This window comes from Colossoma macropomum, unplaced genomic scaffold (assembly GCF_904425465.1).
Source record: "Colossoma macropomum unplaced genomic scaffold, Colossoma_macropomum, whole genome shotgun sequence".
Classification (NCBI taxonomy): Eukaryota; Metazoa; Chordata; class Actinopteri; order Characiformes; family Serrasalmidae; genus Colossoma; species Colossoma macropomum.
Window position 1 is genome coordinate 6,357,442 of NW_023494809.1, and position 19,449 is coordinate 6,376,890.

At 39.2% G+C, this 19,449-nt stretch overlaps 1 protein-coding gene across 1 annotated transcript; it reads right to left on the reverse strand.

Moving 5' to 3' along the window:
• Positions 1–605: 605 nt before the first annotated feature.
• LOC118798716 (caspase-1-like) lies at positions 606–17,456 on the reverse strand. The gene is made up of 7 exons (XM_036558230.1): positions 17,120–17,456; positions 12,614–12,822; positions 9,961–10,137; positions 6,205–6,442; positions 4,241–4,357; positions 3,214–3,323; positions 606–3,125 (listed from the first exon to the last, which is right to left on the reverse strand). Exons 1-7 carry the CDS (start codon positions 17,388–17,390, stop codon positions 3,027–3,029), a joined length of 1,221 nt encoding a protein of 406 aa, XP_036414123.1. The 5' UTR covers positions 17,391–17,456; the 3' UTR covers positions 606–3,026.
• Between the last annotated feature and the right edge of the window lie 1,993 nt (positions 17,457–19,449).

Below are 19,449 nucleotides of genomic sequence, written 5' to 3' on the forward strand. Positions count from 1 at the left end.
ATATTGTTAATATCTTTTACATTGAGAAATGAAATCTTCACATTGTGCTGTAGCTTCTTACTGAGCCTATAAACAGTCCAGCTGGGGAGTTAAACAGTCAGGATATGATTGGATATAATAACACATACAATTCAGTATTATTTCCTGATTCATTCTGAAGATGTTTGTGCTATTTTTTATCTTTATCCTTCACAGCAGACTGTAAGACGCTGAGTTTACTTTAAAAAGTTGGAAAACTAATTGCTGAAAAATATTCAATTTAATTGTTAATTAAGTCTGAAATTCAATATAAATATTTGCAAGTAATATTAACTTTAATATTAAAATATTTATTCAACTTTGGTTATTTTTGTTCTGAAAGCTTAAATCCTTTTAAAAAAAAAACCTTTATAAAAACTTGCCTGAATCTGAGTGATTCTGTAGGATTTTCCTCCAAATCAAACCTATGAAATCCATCTGGAGGATGTAAAATATTTCAATTTGACGTTTCTTTAATGCTTCAATTTTAAAATAAAAAACATTTTAAGATGTTTTCAAATATTTAATTCTATAATTTCTGAAGCAGAATCTTTTCATTAACAGTGAAAATGATCACAAAGAATAACTTTCAAACCAAAATGTCTCTTTATTTAAAACTGCAATTACAGCACTTTATATGAAGGGCACTGCAGGATCATTATATGTTATCAAACTGTATTTAACGGCACAGGCTCCACATGTTGGTCTTTAAATGACACTTTTCTGCACATTTTTAAGTCTTCATTACTTCACATGTACATTAAAGTGATCACATTATGGAAAATCAAAATTCCCTCGCTTTCTTGAAATAAGAGTAGTAGATATAGGTGACAAACACTGTTAAAGCACCAAAACATAAGCTTTGCTTTTCAGTCTATTCAGTCCATATATGGAAATGAAACTATTTGGAATTCATCGCTTTTGTGATGTCAGGAAAACCAGCACACTGACTAACATATCCCTGGCATATCACTGACATATTGTAACCATCCTGTTACAACCCTAATTACCTAGTGGGTTCTCTAGGCAAATGGTTACAATATCCCTGACATATCCGTGACATATCACTGATATATCGCTGACATATCCCTGACATATCCATGACATATCACTGATATATCGCTGACATATCACTGACATATCACTAACATATCGCTGACATATGCCTGACGTATCACTAACATATTGCTGACATATTACTGACATATCCCTGACATATCGCTGACATACCCCTAACATATCACTGACATATGCTGACATATTGCTGGTATATTACTGACATATCACTGATATATCACTGATATATTGCTGGTATTTTACTGACATATCCCTGACATATCCCTGACATATCACTGATATATCACTAACATATCAATGACATATTGCTGGTATATTACTGACATGTCACTGGCATATCTCTGACATATTGCTGGTACATTACTGACATATCCCTGACATATCCCTGACATATTGCTGGTACATTACTGACATATCCCTGACATATCCCTGACATATTGCTGGTACATTACTGACATATCCCTGACATATCCCTGACATATTGCTGATATATTACAGACATTTTCCTGACATATCCCTGACATATCACTAACATATCACTGACATGTCACTGATATATTGCTGGTATATTACAGACATATCCCTGACATATCACTGACATACCGCTGGAATATTACTGACATTTTATTGAAATTTTCCTGACATATCACTGACATCACTGACACATTACTGAAATATCACTGACATATTGCTAGAATTTTGCTGACATATCACTGACATATTGCTGATATATTCCTGACATTTTACTGACATATCACTAACATGCTACTGACATATCATTGACATATTAAGCTCTTTTCAAGCAGGCTTAGTATAACATGGGGAGGTGCCGTAATCTGAGTGATTATGGTCAAAATCCATGATTTTAATCCAGTACAAATCTGTTATGTCCATATTTTTTACAATAATTCTGGAGTGAATTACCTCCTATAAACTGCCAACTCAGAGCTCAGTAATAGCAGTCCTGCTCGAATTGACATCTCAGTACTGTAATAACAAAAGTGGGTCATAGAAAACAGACAAGGCTGAAGTTGTCTTACTCTTTTTCGGCTTGCTGTTTGAATTTTCTCATTCCACCTTAAATGGTGCAGCAGTTACATTCTGGCATCTCAGATTTCCCGTTCCACCTTAAATGGTGCAGTAGCAACATTATGGCATCTGCCCCATTTAAGGTGGAATGGGAAAATTACAGGGCCTGCCTTTATTTTCTTTTTTGTGACTTGACGACGAGGCTAACAGCTAAATGGAGCTCAATTTGACCAATTCCTTAATCCTCAAGTTCATGATGGCCAAATTACAAGGACAACCTCTCGCAAGGCAGTGTGTTTTCTGTCTTGTTGGGCGGCATTTGGTAAGTTAAATGAACCCACTTACTAGCCTAACGTTAGTCTATATATCAATTAGCCTGTTGTTATTGTTCAGTAGCGTGGCACCTGTCGCATAATGCTGATGCAAATGTCCACGCAATGTTTCGAGACGGGCTTTTGAGGTAATTTGGGGAAACCATTAAACTTTATTCTGTGCGAATTGGCTAGTTAAATCACACAAAAACAACATTACCGGACCTCCTCTGGTCAAACTAATCCAGCTCCAATAGGGCTTTACTGAAGTATTGGTGTTATATCACTGGCATATTACTGACCTATCTGTCAAATATTACTAATACATTGCTGTCATATTACTAACATTACTGGTATTCTACTGACATGTCACTGACCTACTACTAATATTTTGCTGGAATATTACTGGTATATTACTAACCTATTACAAGCATATTGCTGACATTTTGCTGACCTGCTCCCGTAGGCACCAGAGGACAGAGAGGTTTCTATGATTTAAGAGAACATTAAGGAAAGAGGCAATTTGGAAGAAAATATCACAGTTAACAAAGTGAGAATTCCACTTTAAGACGCACTGAGTGACTCGGAGCATCAGAGTCCAGGGAAAAGGTAGAAAAGCTTCAGCAGAGTGGTGCGGTCCTTACACACCATCTGCTTCAGCATCCCGAATTCCTCGAAACGCCTCATAACCTGTTACAGGACAGGAGAAGCACATCAGACTCGAACTAGTATTCTCTGTTAAACATAAGTTTAAACATCATGTCCAGTTTAAACCTGCCTGTCGGAACAGCTCCTCGATGTCATCCTTGTTGGCGTTAGCGTTGAACACCTCCACCAGGAATCCAACAAAAAGAGATCCATTCAGTTTGTGCCTGTAAGATTTGGTATCTGTGGACAAAAGGCAAACGTGTTTACGGTAATCATTAAAAGAAAACTCTTCACCCAACAGACACGGTTCGAACAACATCCAGGAATCTTATGAGTGCATATTTGGAAGAATTTGCTGAAGATGGTTCGGATTAGGGATGGAGTGAGTTTAGCAGTTGTATATTTTCTTATCATTTGATTTGTATGAAATCTTACAGAGCTAGCTTGGTGCTGTTTCTAGGAATTTCTAGGTTATTTCCAGATTATTTCTATGTTATTTCATGAGATCAGGTTGATACAGGATGCAATATACAGCAGCCAACAGCAGAAATTGAATATGTAAAGACAAAAGTAACTGACCAGCCAGTAGTTTAGAGTAGAATTCAACCGGCTCAGACAAAGATAAAACAAAATTTAGCATGAAACAAAGGAAAATAAACCAGGGCTGACCATAGTGGGGCCCACAGGGCAAAACTGGCCCACAAGAACATGTAATCTGGCCTGCCAGAAAGCTGCCTAACCCCCCACACAAATGTAATTTTGAAGTATCAAAATAAAAAGTGTGACGTTATGTTATATCTGACTCTTGACACTATACAGTTGTGATTGTGATGCAGATTTAACAACAAATATGAGCTAACAGAGCGGGTCAGGTGGTGGTCATGGACATAAGGAGATTTAAGGAGAGACCACAAGGCAAGATAGATACAGTTTGTCCATATTTACTGGCAACCTTGCAGAAATGTAAAGCTAGCCAGTTGCTAACTAGCTGTTTTGGCTTTTGGCCCACTACAAACATTACATTGTGGTCCCCCAAGACAAAAACCTTGGGCACCCCTGGTCTAAACAAAAGAATAAACTATAAGTGTCGTCTAAACAAAGACATATACCAAATGTTTAATCTAATCAAACAGGGATAAGCCAGTAGTTTTATTCACCAGGTGTGCAGGACAGCAGGGAGATGAAGTCCTTCTCCTTGTGCTCCCACACGTCACTCTCCATGTTCCACAACTGGCCTGGTTCACCATCAGCAACCCACACACTGCCATTCTCACCTGAACAGATTAATTAGATTAAGGTTTTAATCAGACTTGCCCTGTTCAAGCTCCACCCACAAATATGTTCTTTGGTTTCTACCGTGAAGTTGGACAAGGTTTATAAAAGGCTGGAAAATGGCATTTGAACTAACGAGAAACTGTAACTAGTTGTGGCTTGTAGATTGACTTGAACCCCAGGCAATTCATGGCAGTTACTGAGAGCCTCCATGCTGCAAGATCCACCAAAATGTCGTTAATCCCACATCCTCCTGTGCACCTTAACCAACACTTGGAATTCTGAAAATCCTGGAAGTGCACTCCCATCAGTCAACATGGAAAATTCAGACTCTACACTGAGGTGTCCCACAAGGCTCAGTACTGGGTCCTCTTTTCCCTTTAGACCTGTTCCCTTGGTGATGTAATATCGTCTCTTCTCCTACCATAACTACGCTGATTATGCTTAACTCGCATCCTGACATGCTTGAAGATGAACTCCCATCATGACTGAGCTGCTATACATCTCTGGAGATACAAGGTCAATCCTTCTGAAAATGTCCAAAGCCTCTGTGAAGTTCTGAATACTCAGTTACCCTTCTCAAAAATAGGTAGTGCAGGTTTCTCCTCAAGAGTATCTGAGGATTTGACTCTCTCCAGGGAGGCCATCCAGGTGCTTGTTAAATCACCTTCCATTTTAAGACGTAGCTGCTGCTGCTCACTCCTGGCTGGTCTTCCTAGGTTTCCATCAGGCCCTTCTAGCTGTTCCAGAATGGACAGGCCTAATGCTGGTGCCAAAAATCCCTTAGAGTAACTTGAGCCATGAAAGTAGCAAGTGGCTAAGATGTTATTCTAGCTAGCTAGCAACACTAAAACAGCTGAAGCTGTGAACTTCCTGGTTAGAAATCGAGTTGGTACAATACTGCATGGGGTTTTTGTCCAATTTCTTTTGTCCAACCTTAGATGGGTCAACAGATTCAAATACAGTGAGGGGAAAAGTGTTCAAATACTTTTTATTTGTTATTTAATACACTTCTAGTCCATATATCCACTTCACATGTGCACATCTAAAGTATTTTGACTTTGTACCTTTAAAGGTGAACCAAACCATTTGTATTTATTCGCATAAACACATTTTCAGACATATTTAAAAAATTAAACTCATAGGAAAAAAGTTTTCAGACACCACAAATTAGTAACAGAGGTACTTTGTTGAAAAGCCGTTGTTGGCACTGCTCCCCCTACTGACCAAACTTTCCAGTGTTAAAATTACGACAACTGAAAAAATGTGATTCTCTCAATTTGTCAGTAAAAAGAGAATGATTATTTGTCTAAAAGAACATATTTAAACACTGTACTATTGCAGTGGATGACACAAGCTGTGTTTTGTAGTGTTTATTTTGTGGGCGGAGTCAGTAGTATAAACAAAAGCACAGTGTAAAATGTTTTTGAATGGAACATGGAATAAGTGGAGCTTTTGTTTATATTAATGTGCATGTAAAATAAGTACTGCACAAATTATTGGTGTTATTAACTGTTTTTACTCTTATTATTGGTACTATAGATGATATTAAAGATAGTTTTGGTTAGTTAACCATAAATCAAGCATTTTGATCAGGTCTTGCGGTCAAATTTACACCAGACATGAGTTTGATCATACAGATATGCCAAAGATGAAACTGATGAATAACAAAGCTGTCAGTGTCAGATGAATTTTGATGGATAAGTGCCTGTATGTGTGTAAATTTGAAGTGGATTTTTGCACTGGAAGTTCATTAAATAACAACAAAAGGCATCTGAATACTTGTTTCTCTTCACTGTAAGTCGTCTGTGGAAATATGAGGGAAAATAATAATAAATATTATAAATACCTCCTCTGCAGGCCTGAATTAGAATCACTTTGGGTTTGTTGATGAGAGCTGGACAGTTCTGCGAGTTCAGGTGGGAGTAGATATTATCGACAGGGAGGACGTCAGTCAGGTTGTTTACTCCATAATGGACCCCCAAAATGGCGTCTCTCTTGCCGTGGGACATTATAACCACGAAGGTGCTGTCTGATTCTTTGTGCTCACTACGTCCAGCAAAGCTTTTTACCGCCTCGTCCATTTCCTGCAAAGACAGTCAGATTACAGGTCTTACGTGGTAACCAATTCAATGACAAACTGCAATTACATAATGAGGTCTTTGAAATATTTTTACATTTATTTCTGGTGTTGCAAACGTAAAGAACTTAGAAGGATTCTGGAGGTAATTATGTCTCAGGTGTATTAAATGGGTGCTAATGTGAATGATAGAAAGCTACTGAAGGCCCTAGTTAGAAAAAGGGTCGCAGCAAACGACTCAGAGCGGGTTACAGCAAGCTCTCAGAAACTCTCTCCAAATCTGCAGGAACGTGCGTGAGCCAACTCGTTTGATAAGTTGTCTGTGGTTGAGTTAATCTGAGGGGGACATGTTTACAGGAACACCACTCCTGAATTAAACGAAATTCTCATGAATTCTTCCTAAGTTCAGGTTCGATTGTAACCGGGGCAGATGGTATAAATGGACTGGTGGTCGTCCGTCTCTTTCAAAGACAGTTTTCACAATTAGAGTTCATTTTTAGCATCCACATTGATTTATCTAACCCTTGTGTGGTGTTGGGGTCTGTGGGGCCCATTTATTTTGTTTACCAGAATAAAAATGAAGTGATTTATTATTATTTCAGCCTCAGATTTCTTGGCCTTTGCTCATTTTCTGTGAAGAACATATAAAATAACCCATTTTCAGTGACTTCACACTGTTCACCCCCCACACATTTATATTACACATGTGGTGGACAACATGGACAGGCTGCTGACTGGCTACAGCTGCTAAAGGAGAACCCTATGCTGGACATTTATGATATTTTAAACATCTGGTATTTTTCCATGAATTGTTATGGTCATTATTTAAAAATCAATAATGCGGTGGATCACCAGACCACTGAGTAACAAACACATCAACACCACACCAGGGTTAATAGCAACAAATGACTAGAAGCGAATTATTTTGGACTTCTGTTTACCCAGCACTCTTACCCAGGGTTCTTTAGTAAAGACAGAACCATGAACACTCAAAGAACCATTTCAAGCTTTAAAAACTCTTGGTGAACTGTTTCTACAGATTGGTGGAGAATGTGTTGTATATGGTTCTATATAGCACCAAGAAGTGCTGTATACAACCATTTTCAGAAAGGTTCTATACAGAACCATATTAAACACTTTCTCTGTCAATCTGAAGAACAATTTCACCATGTAAATGGTTCTATATAGAACTCATGGTTCCAAATAGGGCCATTGCTTTTACTAAAGAACCCTTGAAGAACCATCTCTTTTAAGTGTTGTTTATGTTGGAGGTCGGATGTAAGTTTGCAATTAAATGTCAAAAACATTTTAAACAGCTTTATAAGAAGCCTGGATTTATCTGATCTGCACCACTGTATTAGCGCTAGTTTCTATTAGCACCCTATTGCGATCTGCAGTATGTGTTTGTGAGTTCGAATCATGCCTTCAACATGGTGGTGGTATGAGGGAAGACTGATAAAGGAAGGGAGGGAGAGATCTCTGAGAAGGTGGGTTGGAGTTCTGGGCGGCTTCTGTCTGTAGCTAGAAGGCCGGACCCCCCCTGTAGCTGTAGTAGGACTGATGTAGGACTGAGAAAAGGAGATGAGGCGGTGGTGGAGACTGCAAACTCTTTGTCATGGTAACGGAAGGTGAGGATGTGAATTTATCCCAACTGTATCCCACTTCAGGGGCTGCATCCTTCGAAGGCTGCATTTGAAGGCCGACTGCGTCACAGCGGTGCGACTAGGCCGTCCCATTTCGAAGCCTTGTTCATATGCGGCCGACAAATGTGTCTTTCTTTTCCATGGCAACGAAGGATCCAACGGGTGGATCCTTCACCAGCCAGCATATCCCGAGGTTCACTGTGTGCCAGAGAGGATTCGAGAACATGGCGTAGTCAGCAGAGTCGAATAGCAAACAATACAGATGTTAAAAAGCCAATGTGGACTGAAGCAAAACTTAAACCAATGTTTCGTTTTGTTTTAGGGAGCAAAGAGCCCGACAGAGAGGAGCATCTCCAGCTCTAATAAATGAAAAAAAAAAACAAATATCAAAGTTTTGGGCCCCATCTTTGAAGAACTTCAAAAGAACTTGACATAAGCTGCGTTTTGTGAGGCGTTTCGGTGAGGGCGGGAACAGCGGTGCTGTGACACAAACAGGAAATCCGCCGTAGAGCAGAACGTCTCATTTCGGTTCAGGCTTCGCGCCTCTACACAGCCTTCGAAGGACACATGCAGCCCCTGAATTGGGACACAGTATATAGGGCGTTTTACTGGAAGAAGGAGGGGTTTAAGGCGTGTTCCTCCCCCCCAAACTTCAGTTATAACATAACTACATTTATGTTTGCAGTTTATAACAGACATTTAGCCATCTGATATTATGACCAGCCGTCGGAATGTTTATGATGTAAACAAGAAAGTTACAATCAGGGAAACTTGTAACCCAAGTTAAAGAGAAAGAACAGGTTTTAAGATAAGGTGACCAGATTTCTGACATGAAAACCGGGGACATGTCCAGTTCGGCGGTCACTATATCATTAAAACATCCAGTGTTTTTATCTACGAGTTTTGATCATGGTATCAGCTGTACTGTAATAAACTATGGTGAAGGCCGACAAAACTGGGTACTAGCTAAGTAACTTTGTAAACCGTGTCAGGAAATCATACAGTAGCTACCATATTGAAGCTAATAGGTCAATATCCAAAACACACCCCTGGGCAGCTCCAGTTCTGGACAGACAGAGTCGCTGATATCAGCATGAGCCATATGTCTTATATGGAGGCTGAAAAAGTGAAGCAGTTAAAAAAATGATGCACTATTTGTGGATCTCATGGTGGCTACATTCAAGGTCCCGTAACTCCACCTCTGCTATAACCCCCGGGTCACCTTGTGTCTCGAGAAGACGTTTGTGGTGATGTTGTGGACTCTCCTGGTTACCTTCTGGTGGAGTTTTACACAGCAGTGTTCTCTAAAACTAGGCAAGCGTGTGGTAGAAGTGGTTACTAGCAGCAGCGCCCTCTGCTGGACAAAACAAGCAGAATGCAAGATGTCTGCCTGTCTGCTCTGCTGCAGGTCTTTTTTAAGATGTTCCACAGTGTTTTAAACGCACAGTTAAAAACGGGGGACAGCTCTAGCCACCAAAAACAGGGACTGTCCCTGGAAAACAGTCCGTTCTGGTCACCCTATTTTAAGATCATGGTAATGAAGAAACTCTTTCTCTGATGGAGAATATGGCTGTTAGCATGATCTGGGCTCATATGTATCAAACTTCTCAGAGTAAGAATGATGATCTGGGGTCAGTCAACGCCTTTGATATCCCCGCGTGAAGCTGAGACCTGATGTTAGACGACTGTTTTTACTCTGAGACTCTTGATAAATATGGGCCTGTTGATGCTAATCATATCAGCACTGAAACACAGAGGGGACCTGAGAGAGGAGACAAGACAACTGCAGTAACAGGCTCCACTCAGGGGTTCATACATTTCGATTGTAGGCCTACAGATAAACTCTGCCTGATACAGATGAATGGAAGTTGTGTTCTCAAACCTGTCCGGAGAGGTTGGTGTGTTTTACGACGTCGTAGCCCAGACCTCTCAGCAGCTTCTCCATGTTCTCCTCGTCTCTCTGAGCTCCGTTCCTCTTCATTTCCTTACAGTCAAACTCCACGTTGTTGATCAGCAGAGCCAAACGCTTCCTCACTGCCTTATCTAGAACAGGGTAAATCTGACAAACAGTACACGCTACCATTAGCTTTGTCTATTCATAGTTATGCACATATCATGTATGATCCACTGTATGACACAAGCACTATTAATAAAACACTGAACAATTTAGAGTAGATGCTGAAACATTTACAGTAATCCTGAATAAATAAATAATAACTAAAATAAAGTCTTATAAAGATTAATAACTGTATAAGAAGCAATCATTATCTACTACAAATTATTCAGTGTCTGATCTGAATTATCTACTCTGAAACCAATGTCTAAGTTCAGCAGTTGTGAGAGTGAGGAACTGAGGTGTCAGAAGATAAGAATGTCCTGCTGAAGTCGTGCCCTTGACACACTCACAGATAAGAAGCTTTACCCAGCATTTCCCAATCCTGCTCCACCTGAACTCGTCCACTCATTAACAGAGCCTTCATGAGGGTAAAACGGGCATTTTTGAGCAGAAAGAGTGCAAAATGTTGGGTGCAGGAGGAACACAGGAGCAACGCTGAGAAACAGCCGCCTACAGTGAGTTACACTGGTGATTGTACATCTCAGAGAGTGAACAGGATAAAAAAACATTCATTGGGCCTCATTCATCAACATCTTCATAAGCTTGTTCTTAAATGTGATCCGGAGAAAAAGTCTACGTCAGATTCATGACGTGTTCTTAAAGCACAGAATAGGCCCTCTTCACATTTTCTCCTGCTAAAGCAACAGTGATGATGAGTAGAGCGTGTTCAGCTCACTCAAGTGTTCGAGCTTGAAGCGAAAACAGCCTCATCTCAGTTTCAGTGGTTTGCCAGCTGATGATAAGCAGAGGAGAAATGAGTTTGTGCAGTTAATAAAAGAATAAACTTTGTCATACGGAGTAAAAGAACCTCTGTGTCTGTGTTTCAGCGCTGCTCACTAACGTTGACGTGCAGTTTGTGCTGTAAAGTTGCTGCTTCAGCCGCTTTCAGAGGAACAGTTTTCATTTTCTCCCTCTAAAGCTGTCGGTATCTGAGAGAGCGAGAGCTCAGCGGGAGCAGATGTTCATTCAGTGTTTATAACGTCTACTGTGGCACTACGGACCCTGACGACCCGGCGCCCCCTGCTGGTGTGTGTGCATGTTTAGCTTTTGGCTAACTAGTTTATTGTTAGAGAGCTGTTTCAGCATCTCCAGCTAACATGGCTAATCCAGCGTTTTGGTTATAGCTATTTTCACCTCCACTGATTTATCTCTCTGTAGACGTAGCTGACGTTACTGTGCTCTGACAGCTGTGAAGGAATTTCTCCACAAAGCATTTATATCCTTTATTTAGTCTGGACTCCACATTGTTGTGTGTTTGGTCCTCTGTCAGTTCTGGACACAGAAATGTCTCCTTAATGAGGCCCAAAGTTCCTATTGTTCACAGTGTGGCACTGCGGCCTGTTGAGCTGATATGATAATATATTCGTGTTTTTTGATTATATATTAAACTTCTGTCTTTGTTAAGTAATTCTATCACTGCTTTTGAGACTTTGTACACATGTGTATGTAAATTTGCTTGTACATGTTAAGATCCCCCCAAAAATCACACAAAATATTGCATATGACTGATATAGGGTGACCTGGGGGAAAGAAGCCCCCCTTATTTCCTCTCCTGGTCAAATGATAGGGCCAAATGTATTCTCAGCTCATTTACTGAATGTTTATGGTCTAATAAATTCTGGATCACTGCATTGGGCCTCATTCATCACTGTATCCCTGAGATTTACTCCACCTGCAACGCTCAGAGGTCAGCTGATGTATTTTTTGTGATTGAATAATCAGGAAAAAACTATTTTTCTATTGAAGTGAAAATATAAAGTGAGACCTTTAGTAGCAAGAAGTTCCCCCAAACATGGGGCTAAAGACCCCCTTCACAGTGCTGCCCCAAAATATTATTAAATTAGACTCATAAAGTGACCGTGAGCTGCATATCTAGCATTAGCATTAACATCCTAGTTTCATCTGAATGCTATTGGTTTGTTTACATTGTTCACTCTAAAAAAATAATTCTTTAAGGGTTCTTTAGTAAAGAAAATGGTTCTATATAGAACCATGAACACTCAACAAACCATCTGCATGCTTCAGTGGTTCTTTCCATGGTGAAATAGTTCTTCAGATTGATGGAGAACGTGTTGTATATGGTTCTACCTAGAACTTTTTTAAAAATGTATCCATATAGCACCAAAACGGGTTCTGCTACTGTTATAATGTCATGATATCAAGCTTGTAACAAGCTTTTTTGGTGCTACATAGAACCATTTTCAAAAAGGCCCTACATAGAACCATATACAACACATTCTCCATCAATCCAAAGAACTATTTCACCATGGAAAGAACCACTGAAGCATACAGATGGTTCGTTGAGTGTTCATGGTTCTATTAAGAGCCATTGTCTTTACCAAAGAACCCTTGAAGAACCATCTTTTTTAAATGTGTACAATAAGAGTGAAGTGACTCCTTCAGGCTGGAGGTCACTGACCTTCTGTCCTTGTTCTCTGAGGACGGTCTGTTTGAACTCCAGGCTGCTGGGAATAAGCACTGCAGAAGTGTCCGGCTGATCGTAACCACCTGGCGGAGTCCTCGCCACCCCTGCTGACCTCTGGGGTGCAGGTACAGCGGAGTCCTGCACCTGAGGCTGGGGCACAGGTACATTGTCGTTCCGCACCTCAGGCTGGGGCGCAGGACCGTCTGAAAACAGATACACTGTTAATTATTATCAACGTTTCACAATATTTAACACTAATTGTTTACAGTAAATTAACAAACTTAAGGCTGAAATATGAATCATTTTTATATTAAAATCGCAATTTGAAAGAGTTCAATATTCAAATAACAACAGCTACAATTTTTATAAAACTTTGATAGTCTGTTAAGAACAACACTCCCAACAAAGATGGTTCTCCAAGAGTTCTTTACTAAAGATAATGGTTTAATATAGAACCATGAACACTCAAAGAACATTCTACATGATTAAACGGATATTATCATGGAGAAATTGTTATTCAGATTGATGGAGAACGATGCTGTAGATGGTTCTACCAGAAAGCGTTCGTCTATTATTATGATGTCAAACATAACAATAGAAGAACCATTGTTGGTGCTATATAGAACCATATAGAAGACATTCTCCATCAATCTGAGGAACCATTTCACAATGCAAAGAACCTCTGAATCATGCAGAAGGTTCTTTGAGGGTTCATGGTTCTATATAGAACCATTTTCTTTACTAAAGAACCCTTGAAGAACCGTCTTCTTTAAGTGTAAATGTTGATACGTTGTGAGGTTTAAGTAGGGAAGTAGAGAAGTTTAATCTAATCACATGGAGCTTGTGAGCTACTTTTAGATAAATTCGATGAATGAGAAGCAGCCAGACATCCGTTTGCTGCATCATCACAACCACAAATAACCGGGAGGCTGGTGCACTAAGTTAAGTGTTCAAGCCTTAAGACAGAAAAGCACTAGCTGGTCTTCTTAGACTGAAAAAAAGGCCATCAGTTTAACATCAGTTTATAGAAAACATTCGCAATTTAAATCGTAATCACAATATTGACTAGAAAAATCACAATTAGATATTTTGCCAAAATCACTCAGCTCTACCTGACTCATCATTGCACTGTCAAATTAACAAAATAAAAAGACAAACAAACAAAAAGAGCTTCAGTAAAACTCTACGGCTCTTTAACTCAGAGCTTCAGTAAAACTCTACGACTCTTTAACTCGGAGCTTCAGTAAAACTCTACGACTCTTTAACTCGGAGCTTCAGTAAAACTCTACGGCTCTTTAACTCAGAGCTTCAGTAAAACTCTACGGCTCTTTAACTCGGATCTTCAGTAAAACTCTACGACTCTTTAACTCGGAGCTTCATTAAACTCTACGGCTCTTTAACTCGGAGCTTCAGTAAAACTCTACGACTCTTTAACTCGGAGCTTCATTAAACTCTACGACTCTTTAACTCAGAGCTTCAGTAAAACTCTACGACTCTTTAACTCGGAGCTTCAGTAAAACTCTACGACTCTTTAACTCAGAGCTTCAGTAAAACTCTACGACTCTTTAACTCGGAGCTTCAGTAAAACTCTACGGCTCTTTAACTCAGAGCTTCAGTAAAACTCTACGACTCTTTAACTCGGAGCTTCAGTAAAACTCTACGACTCTAACTCAGAGCTTCATTAAACTCTACGACTCTTTAACTCAGAGCTTCATTAAACTCTACGACTCTTTAACTCGGAGCTTCAGTAAAACTCTACGGCTCTTTAACTCGGAGCTTCATTAAACTCTACGACTCTTTAACTCAGAGCTTCAGTAAAACTCTACGACTCTTTAACTCGGAGCTTCATTAAACTCTACGACTCTTTAACTCGGAGCTTCATTAAACTCTACGACTCTTTAACTCAGAGCTTCAGTAAAACTCTACGACTCTTTAACTCAGAGCTTCATTAAACTCTACGACTCTTTAACTCAGAGCTTCATTAAACTCTACGACTCTTTAACTCGGAGCTTCAGTAAAACTCTACGGCTCTTTAACTCGGAGCTTCAGTAAAACTCTACGACTCTTTAACTCGGAGCTTCAGTAAAACTCTACGGCTCTTTAACTCGGAGCTTCAGTAAAACTCTACGACTCTTTAACTCGGAGCTTCATTAAACTCTACGACTCTTTAACTCAGAGCTTCATTAAACTCTACGACTCTTTAACTCGGAGCTTCATTAAACTCTACGACTCTTTAACTCAGAGCTTCATTAAACTCTACGACTCTTTAACTCGGAGCTTCAGTAAAACTCTACGGCTCTTTAACTCGGAGCTTCAGTAAAACTCTACGACTCTTTAACTCGGAGCTTCAGTAAAACTCTACGGCTCTTTAACTCGGAGCTTCAGTAAAACTCTACGGCTCTTTAACTCAGAGCTTCAGTAAAACTCTACGGCTCTTTAACTCGGAGCTTCAGTAAAACTCTACGACTCTTTAACTCGGAGCTTCAGTAAAACTCTACGACTCTTTAACTCAGAGCTTCATTAAACTCTACGGCTCTTTAACTCGGAGCTTCATTAAACTCTACGACTCTGGTCTTTATCTGTTTGATCTGATCTGTGTTATCGTCTTATATGATTCTAAATTAATTCTTTGGCTTTGTCTCCTGTCTGTAAGACACCCTGAGCTGCCGCAGGCATGAAAAGTGCTATAAAAAGTAAAGATATTATTGTGAAGTTATGGTAGTTGAGATCTTGTGAGCTGTTTAGAAGAACAAAGTTTGGTTCCAGATCGTTTCCATCGCATCGATTCGTTCAGTTCCATCAGCAGCACAGTTTATTTAACATAAAGAAGCACTGATTATTTTGATTATTACTGATTAATTTATATTGGTTACTGAAAAATCATATTAGCTATGGAATGATTCATATTAATTTTTATTACCAAAAATTAATATTAGCTACTGAATAATTCATATTAGATGATTAATAATCCATAGAAGTTGCTGAATAATTCATAACAGTTACTGGATAATTCATATTATTTACTGAAAATTGTATGTTATTTACAGAAAAATTAATGTTAGCTACGGAATAATTCATAGAAGTTACTGAATAATTCATATTAGCTACTGAATAATTTATAGCAGTTACTGAATAATTCATAGTAGTTACTGGATAATTCATATTACTTATTGAATAATTCATATTATTTACCGAATAATTCATAGTAGCTACTGAATAATTTATATTAGCTCCTGAATAATTCATATTAGATGATTAATAATTCATAGAAGTTGCTGAATAATTCATAGCAGTTACTGGATAATTCATATTATTTACTGAAAATTGTATGTTATTTACAGAAAAATTAATGTTAGCTACTGAATAATTCATAGCGGTTACTGGTTAATTCTTATTAGCTACTGAATAATTTATAGTAGTTAGTGAATAATTCATAGAAGTTACTGAATAATTCATATTAGCTACTGAATAGTTTATAGCAGTTACTGAATAATTCATAGTAGTTACTGGATAATTCATATTACTTATTGAATAATTAATATTATTTACTGGATAATTCATATTAGCTATTGAATAATTCATAGCAGTTGCTGAATAATTCATATTATTTACTTCATTAAAAAAACAAACTCTATTTGTTCACTGTCGTTATTTAATTTAAAATAAAAAGACCAATGGCAGACATTTCTGTGCTTCACATTTATTTAATGAACGTGTTTCAATTAAGCCCAGCATCTTCTAATTTAGTGAACTCGTAGGCACGATAAGAGTCCTCTCCAACACAAGGCCAGTTCATCCTGTAATACAGATAATGAATAATAAAAATACAAATTAAAAGTCTGCTTTAGATTAAAAAAAGAGTTGCATAACTCCTGACCCCTTTACACTTCGACACAGAGGAAGCCTTTTCTGCTGTCTGTCACTTTTTTCTTCTTCTAACTGATCTCAGATCAGCTCGCGAAGGGCTACTTCCTGTGAGTAAACTGCTCTTGTTTTCTTTCTTTCAGTGGGTTGTGAGATGATGTATGTAATGCCATGTAATAAGAGTGCATATTAATGGGTTCATGTACCAGAAGGGTGCAGTATAATGACTGTTATTAGATTATTATAGTCATTATTAATAGCTTATTATTGGTGTTTTTAACAATTCAGCTCGATATGGATGTTGATTGTCCCTTTGGGTCAGTATTTTGACCACCACAGTGAAGTTTACCCCCAAAAAATTACATTTTCTTCAGCTTTTTGTTCGAATTTTCCGTTCCACCTTAAATGGTGAGGAGCCTGAGGCGCCTGAATGTAACTGCTGCACTGTTTAAGGTGGAACGGGAAATTCGAACAAAAAGCAGGTGGATACTAAACCAAGTCGTTCTAAAAAGGTTAGTATCCATGTTTTATGACTTTTGCGACCACCTTTAGCCCCCAGTGTCAAACTTCAGCCTGCTCGGCCGAGCTGAAGAGTGCAGCAGCGAAAATGAAAGCGAGCTTGTTTTGACCACTCACCGCCCTCGGTGTCCCTCTTCAGGTCCTCTGCGACTTGATTGCAGCCGATGGCCGTTAAGATCTCCACCGTCACCTGCACGGCGCTCCTCGTGGTGAAGGTGTTGATGAGGAGGTCCGCGAGCTCCACGGTGTACTCCAACTTCTCCACGTTGCCGCGCCGCACGCGAGGCTCCCCCTTACGATCGCACAGCTTGTTCTTGAATTTCTTCAGGTTCTCGCTGCTCAGGTCGTCCAGAGCGCCTACCAGGTGGTCCTTGATGGTCTTCTCCATGGCTGCTCACGCTGTCCTTCTCGTTCGCTGCTCTAGATCTCCTCCCCTCGCTTCCTCGCTCGTCTGCCTGCCTGTCTGCCTGCCAGCCTGAATAGGGGTGGTGCTTGGAGGTTTCAACAGGTTTGCTGGTGACTTCACTGCCCACCCACGTATGCAAACTCTCTGTGGAGTATATGCATGACCTGCTGTGGTCATCAGATAGCAGTTCCTGATGGTTCTGTTTTGTATTTAGGCTTTTTTAATGGGTTGATTCCACAGTGTAAAGGACTCTAATGGTTTAACAGGTGACCAGTGGTTGGTTCTAAACGCCACTGATGGTTTTCCAAAGGTCTTCTACAGGAAACTAATAGAAACCACTAAGCCAGTTTCCCTTGGAAAGAAGAATTATTCGTTTTTAGTCCTAATGGTGTCTAATGGTCCTGTTTCTGCAGGGCAGGAGGTGAAAGTAAGGTGAGAAGGCGAGTGTTGAGCTTTGGTTTGTAGCTTTTCTATTTAGAATTCAGTTTATATGGAGTTTCCCTGGTGACTTTCCTGCTTAATAGAAATAATGTGTGAGAATGAGATAATTACTTAGAAACACACTGAAATGAGATAATTCAATTGTGTCTAGGAGTCAGTAAAGTTTGAGAATAAGGTAATTAAGTTGTGGCCATGACTTAGTTAGGCATGGGAGTGATATAATTAAGCTATGGGTATGAGTTAGTAAAGTATAAGAATGACATAATTATGTAGTGGCCATGACTTAGTTATGCATGGGAATGAGATAATTAGGTTGTGGCAATGACTTAGTTAAGCATGGGAATGAAATAATTCAGCCATGGCTATGAGTTGGTGAAGTATGAGAATGAGATAATTAAGTTGTGGCCATGACTTAGTTAGGCATGGGAATGAAATAATTAAGTTGTGGCAATGACTTAGTTAGGCATGGGAATTAAATAATGAAGTTGTGGCAATGACTTAGTTAGGCATGGGAATGAGATAATTAAGTTGTGGCCATGACTAAGTTAGGCATGGGAATGAAATAATTAAGTTGTGGCAATGACTTAGTTGGGCATGGGAGTGATATAATTAAGCTATGGTATGAATTGGTAAAGTATGAGAATAAGATAATTATGTAGTGGCCCTGACTTAGTTATGCATGGAAATGAGATAATTAAGTTGTGGCAATGACTTAGCTGGACATGGGAATGAGATAATTAAGTTGTGGCAATGACTTAGTTGGGCATGGGAGTGATATAATTAAGATATGGTATGAGTGGGTAAAGTATGAGAATGAGATAATTAAGTTGTGGCCACGACTTACTTGTGCATGGGAATGAGACAATTAAGTTGTGGCAATGACTTAGTTGGACATGGGAATGAGATAATTAAGTTGTGGCAATGACTTAGTTAGGCATGGGAGTGAGATAATTCAGCCATGGCTATGAGTTGGTGAAGTATGAGAATAATTAAGCTGTGACCACGACTTAGTTACGCATGGCAATATTATGAAATATTAAGTTTTCTTTGGGGACTATTTTGCCTCACAGTGCCCTGCATGTATCCCTCCACCATGAATGGAGTTTAAGTTCTCTAAAACTATCATAAAACAGTGTCTCAGTCATCAGGCAGTGAATTCATAACCATTTCATGTAGGAACTTTCTGTGAGGGAGCTTTTAGAGGGGGACGTCTGGTTCCTATCACCACCACTGTGAACAGTTCTGACTCAACAGTGCAATTTTGAAAGCAAGTCTTTCTTCTGCTGGATCTCCTTCAGTACTCAGAGTAACAGGCGTAACAGACAGTGAGGGTTTCCTGTCTGACACCAAATCTCTATCGATAAAGATAAAAGTGTGGAGTGATTCGTGACAGAATTGTGAGTAGTCAAAAGCAGAGTAAATATAAAAAGTGCCAGTGAAGTGTAATGTGATTGGTTGCTGTGAATTATCTTTAGAGAAAAGCTTCATTTAGGTGATCTCGCTCTCTAAACACCAGCATGGTGAAATAAATGTCAGTGGCTCGATTTAAAAAAAGAACATGTGGACGACAGTAATTTCACTTCCTCCATCTGTCGACCCC

Excerpts from the sequence above, each read along its gene's own strand:
- LOC118798716 (XM_036558230.1), bottom strand. The coding sequence starts at position 17,390 with ATGGAGAAGACCATCAAGGACCACCTGGTAGGCGCTCTGGACGACCTG. Across the intron at positions 12,823-17,119 it reads GAAGAGGGACACCGAGGGCG|ACGGTCCTGCGCCCCAGCCT; the intron begins GTGAGTGGTCAA and ends ATCTGTTTTCAG. Across the intron at positions 3,126-3,213 it reads TCGAGGAGCTGTTCCGACAG|GTTATGAGGCGTTTCGAGGA; the intron begins GCAGGTTTAAAC and ends GTCCTGTAACAG.